The 6,912-nt window shown below is 48.4% G+C and overlaps 1 protein-coding gene across 1 annotated transcript; it reads left to right on the forward strand.

The window, feature by feature from the left end:
- Positions 1-5,550, forward strand: DNASE1L3 (deoxyribonuclease 1 like 3). The gene is made up of 8 exons (XM_041425862.1): positions 1-186; positions 1,641-1,729; positions 2,353-2,445; positions 2,717-2,829; positions 3,289-3,401; positions 3,719-3,876; positions 4,716-4,812; positions 5,048-5,550. The coding sequence occupies exons 1-8, from the start codon at positions 49-51 to the stop codon at positions 5,174-5,176; spliced, it is 930 nt and encodes a 309-aa protein (XP_041281796.1). The 5' UTR covers positions 1-48; the 3' UTR covers positions 5,177-5,550.
- The last annotated feature ends 1,362 nt before the right edge of the window (positions 5,551-6,912 follow it).

Here is a 6,912-nt window from a genome sequence, read left to right on the forward strand (position 1 = left end):
CACACACATTTATAGGCACGCTCGCAGCAACTCATTTTGCCCAGATCCATGAAGATGCTGCTCTTCTTCTTACTTTCACTCTTCCACTTCAACACATCTCTGAGCCTAAAAATCTGCTCCTTCAATGTGAGGTCTTTTGGAGAAACTAAAATAGCCAGACCTGAAGTCATCGATGCCGTGGTAAAGGTACGTTTGTTTGTTTGCCTGGATGAGACAGACACTGAGCTTTCTAGGGTTTCTTAGATGTACAGTCTTGCACTTTGTTTGTCTTTCACAGTTAAATATCAAGCAAAAAAAAAAAAAAAAAGAGCTAATTATTTTAAAAATATCGTACTCTGAAAGTAAAAATCAGCCTGTGGTTGAACAGAATGTATGTTGTTATTTTAGCCTTCATGGGAATACAACAGAAAAAATATTTGCTGTTTCCTTTGAAAATTGAGTTACAAAAGGAGGAAAACCTCAATGCACAGTAAAAATAATTTTCACTTTAAATCCACAAAGGTTTGTTTTGTTATACATTATTTACCTTCTTTATGTGCTAATTAGTCTCAAATATTCTTGTTTAATTAAACCTATTCTCAGAACAGCAAATAGTATCTGTTAAATTAGAGTCTGGTAGAAATTTGAAAAACCAATTTCTGTAAGCAAACCCTCACCATCAGGCTGCCTCCACAAAAGCTGAAGATAACCCTGGTTTTAAAAAGAACCACCTTTTAGACTTGTAGCTTTGCCCTCCAAGATGCCACAGTGAGGGAGGACAAGGGGCTTGGCATTAGTGAGGGGCTGTGTGTGCAGAATGGCACCGATGAGGAATGGCACCATGTTGCTGGGTTGTATTCCTTTTATTGCAAACGGGCAGAGAAGAGTGGTTTGCTTGGCTTTGCTTTCCCAGACTGTTCTTCCTGTGCTGTCATCACTCTGGGCAATATATACTAAATATATAATCATATATAAATATATATACTAAATTTTGGGGTCACTTAGATAACTGTGGGTAAGTTTCAGGGGGCAAAGAGGGGCTTTTTTTCCTGACAAAAATCACCCACAAGGTTTAAAGGACAATGAAACCAGGGGCAGAGGGAAGCCCCTGAGAATGCTGGGCTTTGGTTGAGCTGGACTTTCCCACGGGGAATCCCAACAGTAGCTGTGGGAGCTGAGCCTTCAGTGCCTCGGAGGTGTTGGGACCCCATTTTCAGACAGGGTGTTTCTTTGGGCTGCAGGGGCTGTTTCAGAGGAATCTGCATCAGCCTGAGGCAGGTGAGTGCTTGCCGTGGGGAGGAGTGGGGCGGGGCAGAGGCAGCAGCCCAGCGCTGGTGGTGATGCTGGAATCAGGCTCACGGGAGTGGCTTTTGCTGCCCCTTCCCCTCCACACTTCCTCTTCAGGGTCAGGTGCCGAAGTTTTTCACTAAATCTGAAACTCTTCTGCTGCCGGGTTCCCTCTCCCAGTTCCTGCTGGGGCGTGCAGCAGCTCTGAGAGCAGAAAAGCTGCGTTCCAGCCCCTGCTCCCCTCCCACGATCCCAGGCTGCAAAGCACTTCTTTCTCAAAGGACTTCCCCCATGCCTGTAACCACTTCTTCTAACCCTTCCAATCCTCTAAAACCAGGCGTGTGCCAACTTCCTCCTACTCCTTCCCCTGGCAGATCGTTTCCCGCTGTGACATCATGTTGCTGATGGAAATAAAGGACAGCAAGAACCGTGTTTGTCCCCTCCTGGTGGAGAAGCTCACCAGGTAGGGTGGCCGTGGGAAAATGGACAAATATTGGGAAAGCTGCTTGGCAAGAGCCTGTGCACTGCTCGGTGCCACTTTGCTGGGGCAAAATCCAAGGATGTGGGCTCTGTCCCAGTGTCAAGGAAGGACCAGACTCTGACAGTCTCGCTGAGGGACAGGAGCAAAGGCAGTTCCAGACCATTGTAAAACACATATTAAAATCAGTATAACCAAGTTAAATTCAATTTGCTACAGAGAAGTTCCCAAAGGAGAAAAAAATAAGGGGAAATGTCTTCACCGGGCTGGCATCAGGCTGCAGCAGGACAGCCACCTTCCTGCAGGACTCGGAACTGCTTTAGATTAGGAACTGCTTGCCTGGACAATCTAGACATGCAGAGGAAATAGCAGTGTTCAGCTGGCTGGACATGATAGCCAGCTGAAGGAGAGACAGAAGCTGCAATAAGCAGGGAGAGGGTGCAGTGAAGAGCAAATGACAGAGCAGGGGTCCAGCTCCTGAGAAGGAGCATTACCTGCCTCTGAGGTCAGGCAGGTAATGCCCAAACCCCTGGGCACAGGAAAAATTATCTCACTCTCAGCCCCCTGTGAGTGCAGAAATAAACTCAGGAACATCCCCTTCCTTCCAGTCAGCTGAAGGGGCCAAAGGAGGAGTACAGGTGCATGGCCAGCGAGAGGCTGGGAAGGAACAGCTACAAGGAGCAGTATGCCTTCATCTACAGGTGGGTGAGACCCCTCCCCTGTCCTCTGGGGCACAGCCCCTGGAGATGGGCTGGACATGGTGGTGCTTTGCTGTGAGGGAGCCAGAGAGGTGCAGGCTGTGCAGGTGGGCTGGGCTGTGCCTGGATGTGGGGATCATGCCAGCACAGACACCAGTGTGTCTGTATCCACCCCAGACTATGGCCTGGGGTCCAGGTCAGAGCACAGAGTCAGTGTGACACATCTCAGTGAGCCACGGGTGTGACATCCCCTATCCCGTTCATTCTGCTGCAGGCAAGACCAGGTATCGGTGAAACAAACCTACCAGTACCCTGACACCCAGCCTGGGGATGAGGATGTCTTCTCCAGGGAGCCCTTTGTCATCTGGTGGCAGTCTCCCAAAACTGGTGAGGTGTTTCAGAAAGAAGTCACTGTTCCACTGTGAGGGCAGGCTCCAGAGGCTGCATCCACACCCCACTCTGCTTTTCCAAAAGCAGCATTTTCCCTTTAGGGCTGCTGCCTCTGGGAAATCCCACAGCCCTGCACATGCCCTGCTGGGAAAGCCTCTGCTGCTGCCATGGGCAGTGGGTTGGTGGGTGCATTCCATGCTGCTGGCATGGCCTGGGAGCAGTTCCTGTGTGCGTGCTGGGTCAGGATTTGCCTGCACTGGCACAGCTCCTCAGGCCCAGCTGAGTGCCTGGAGGGGGTCACTGTGCAACCACAGACATCACCCTGGCCTACAGTCAGAGCAGAAGCTGCTTCTGCCTCAGAAAAATCCCCTTGCTTACAAGTCAGTCTCTGTTTCTTTGTGACTCATTCTCTGTTTAACCATTACATTTTTCTTGTTCCTCTGCCTTGTTTTGAAGCTGTCAGTGAGTTTGCAGTTATCCCTCTGCACACCACACCAGACACAGCAGTGCGGGAGATTGATGAGCTCTATGATGTGTATTTAGATGTCAAACAGCGCTGGAAAACTGAGGTTGGTTGCCACATCTGTGTCACTAACTGGGCTTTGGTGCTGAGTCACTGGCCACGTTATTCGCTATTCAGAGCTGAAAACCTTAAACCCATTGTCAATGCACCCCAGGTTTTGAGTATCTCTGGTGTATTTTCACTGAGTTCTCCACATTTTATATTTATATAAATTTGATCACCTACTAAAACTATTATCAGATGCCCTGATGTGCCCAGCAGAAAGGAGAAACCCCACTGCATCCATGGACCATAAAATCCTCATTGGTCTTCTTTTGAAAAGCTGTCCTCATGATTACATTTGGAAACCCTCCTGCCTTCCAGAACTTTGTCTTCATGGGGGACTTCAATGCTGGGTGCAGCTATGTTCCCCAAAAGCAGTGGAAGAACATCCGCTTGAGGACTTACTCCGAATTCCTCTGGCTAATTGGTGACAAAAATGACACAACTGTGAAGAACAGCACCAGATGCTCGTATGACAGGTAAAGGGCTCACTGCCAAACCACCCACTGGTTATGAGTCTCTGAGAGAAAAATTGTACCAAGAGGTGTCAGTGACCAACAGAGGAAACAAATGCTCATGAAGCTATCAAAGATAAAACAGTGTCCAGGGGAAATGTGATCCAAATGCTTCTAGTCAGGAGCACAAAGCCCTGTGCAGACCAGGCTGGGCAGGATTTACACAGAACCAGCCATTGCTGTGGCTCAGGGGGGACAGATGACAGGACAGCCAGCAGCACTTCTCATCTGCAGGGAGCCCTGCAGACACCTGGCAAGAGGTGCTGCTGCCTTCTCCATGCCAGCTTTGCTCCTATGTTTTTAATTTGGATTGATAAACGCACAGCGAGGTTCTGCTTGGAGAGGGGACCCCTCACCTTGCCCTGGGCATGTGGCAATCCTGCTGCCACTGCAGTTTCCTCTGCAGGGACAAAAATATCTCTGCTACTAGATCCCAAAATCCACTTGAAGGATGAGTTTCTGGGTCTGAGCAGGCCTTCACTGATCCCTCAGCCGTTGTCCTGTGATTTTTGTATCCAAAGCAGGGCTTTGAAATTTGCAGCATTGTTGGGTTGGGTTGGTTTAGACAGAAGTCATTTAATGGTGCCTTCCAAGGCCAGTGCACACCAAGATATTTATGTGCCTTGCTGCCAAGGAGGCACCTAAAGGAGCTGACATCTCTGGGTGGGCAGTCCATGGGTAAGGACAAACCACACATAGCTGTGACTTCATCAGAGCCACCTCTCTGGCCACCAGCTCAGTGCAGTGTGGCTGCCACGGGTCAGGCACCCCATCACAGCACCCCATTCCCCTGTCCCTTGCAGGATTGTGGTCAGTGGACAGAAGCTCATCCAGGCTCTGGTGCCACACTCTGCCAACATCTTTGATTTCCAGGAGGAATTTCAGATGACTGAGGAGCAGGTAGGCACAGCCCAGCCTCTGCAGCAGCAGGGAAGGGCTGACACGGGAGCACAGAGCCAGCAGTGTCCAGGCAGTGCTGAACACAGAGCTGGCTGCACAACCAGCTCACTGTGACCATCACTCCCAAACTGATGCAATGCTGACGTGCCACCTCCCCAAGCCAAGCACTGCACATCCAGGCAGGGCTTGCACAGGGAGTGGCTGGCTCCCAACCCTCTGCGCTGTTGTCTTGCAGGCACTGGGAGTGAGCGACCATTTCCCGGTAGAATTTGAGTTAAAAGCAAAAGGTGGCTTTTTCAACTGGCTGAGATCAAAGTTTTCAAGGAAGAGGAGACCAAAGAAGAGCCGGTCCTTGAGATCATGAGCATGCTGAGTCCTCCTACCTGGCATAGATACACAGATGCCAACAGGTCTTGTAGAAGTCTGGTATAGAAATGCTCACAGCAAGTGCAATATTTAGCCCAAGTATTTTGTTAAACTTCAAATATTTTGAATGAGAAGGCAAATTAAGTCTTCACGCTGTTTTTTCTTCATTGTATACAGAAATAAATCAGCTAGAAGCAGCACATTGTACTTACTGTACTGGTCACAGATGTAAGGAAGCTACTGCAGGGCTAAAATATTTCTGTGTGCTTTACCTGCCACACCTGAAGGGCAGGGAGCTCCACATCTTCCCATGGGCCCTGGAGCTCTGCCATTCCTCTGCAGGGGCAGAAGGATTAAAGGATTTTTGCATCACGTTTGTGTGTCTCTGTGTGTATTTATGCTTCAGAGCTGCAACCAGTGGACATGAGGTTGTACCTGCTGGTTTGCAATGTAGAATATAGCTGAATTTAGAGTATTTCTCAGTGTGAGGTTTAAAGCACAGCATCCAGGGTATGGGAAAGACAGAAGAGACAGAGGGACAGGCAGTGAGAGCCTGTTTTCTGCACTGCCCCAAGCTCAGGGCAGCAGGAAGCTGATGGTTCTCACCCCTGCCCACCTGCAGACCTCAGGTGAGATGCCCTAGGGATCCCAGGTGACACTGCTGCCAACAGAGTGTCATAAAATTCACATCAAAATCTGATTTCAGCATCCTGACATGGAAGTGAACTGCATCCCCCCTCAAAAAAAACCCAAAATCTCCATGGCAGTCCAAAGTCCTCTGATGAACCAGACTTTAATGATGATTATTTAATGTAATGGTGCAGCAATCTGTTTTCCTAGCTCAGCCCACAGGCAGTACTTAGTGCAAACCAAACCCTGTAACACAGATGGCATCTGGGGAGTGGGAATAATCCAACTGTTAGTAGAGACAAATATTCATCTCCCTTCATCAATGCACCCCAGGTTGCCTGCTGAAGGGGCAGGGAGGGCAGGTGAATGAGAGAGGCTTTGTGGGGAGGAAAACAGTTTGGTCTTTGTGAAATCCACTGTTCAGGGAGGAGAATTTGAGGAAAGAAACTAAATTAAGAGAAAATTATCCCAGGAGGTTGTGTGCAAGGCAGACAACAAATCCTCCAACTTTTAGTGGCAATTAGACTTGAAATGATACAGCATTTCATATGCTCCCTCACTTACACTGCAGTCAACACAAAGGTAAAAGCCTGATTTAGAACATATATTTACACTGGGATTTTTATAGAGATGCCACTGTCTGGCTGATGTCAGTAATGGTTCATGTGAAGGCTGAAATCAGTCTGAGTCTCTGGCCTCACATCTTGCTTCTGTGTAAGCACTTTCTGTCTCCTGGCTTTCAGAAAGGAGTAGTGCACAGAGAAAGAAATCACCCTCCAGAAAAACAATAATGGACACATTCAGTCATGAAAAATACATAATTAGAACTAAGTTTTACTGGAAATATTTGTCCTTACTTGCAATATTTGTTATAGCCCTTTATCCAGCACTTGAGACTAAGAGATGTGGCCAGAGAGCAGCCTGGGGAGTGATGGCAGTGCCTGTCAGTCCAGAGCAGTGGGCTGGGTTTGGCTGGGATAGAGTGAATTTTCTTCACTGTAGTTACATGGAGCTGTGTCTTGGATTTGTGCTGAAAACTGTGTTGATAACACAAGGACGTTTTTGTTGCTGCTGTGCAGCACTTACACAGAGTCAAGGCATTTT

The sequence above is a fragment of the Onychostruthus taczanowskii genome, unplaced genomic scaffold (assembly GCF_017590055.1).
Source record: "Onychostruthus taczanowskii isolate IOZ18803 unplaced genomic scaffold, ASM1759005v1 scaffold9, whole genome shotgun sequence".
Lineage (NCBI taxonomy): Eukaryota > Metazoa > Chordata > Aves > Passeriformes > Passeridae > Onychostruthus > Onychostruthus taczanowskii.

Bases quoted from the DNA above. Each gene is read 5' to 3' on its own strand.
- DNASE1L3 (XM_041425862.1), top strand. From the start codon at position 49: ATGAAGATGCTGCTCTTCTTCTTACTTTCACTCTTCCACTTCAACACA. The intron at 2,830-3,288 runs GTGAGGTGTTTC...CTTGTTTTGAAG, and splicing joins GTGGCAGTCTCCCAAAACTG to CTGTCAGTGAGTTTGCAGTT. The intron at 4,813-5,047 runs GTAGGCACAGCC...GTTGTCTTGCAG, and splicing joins TTCAGATGACTGAGGAGCAG to GCACTGGGAGTGAGCGACCA.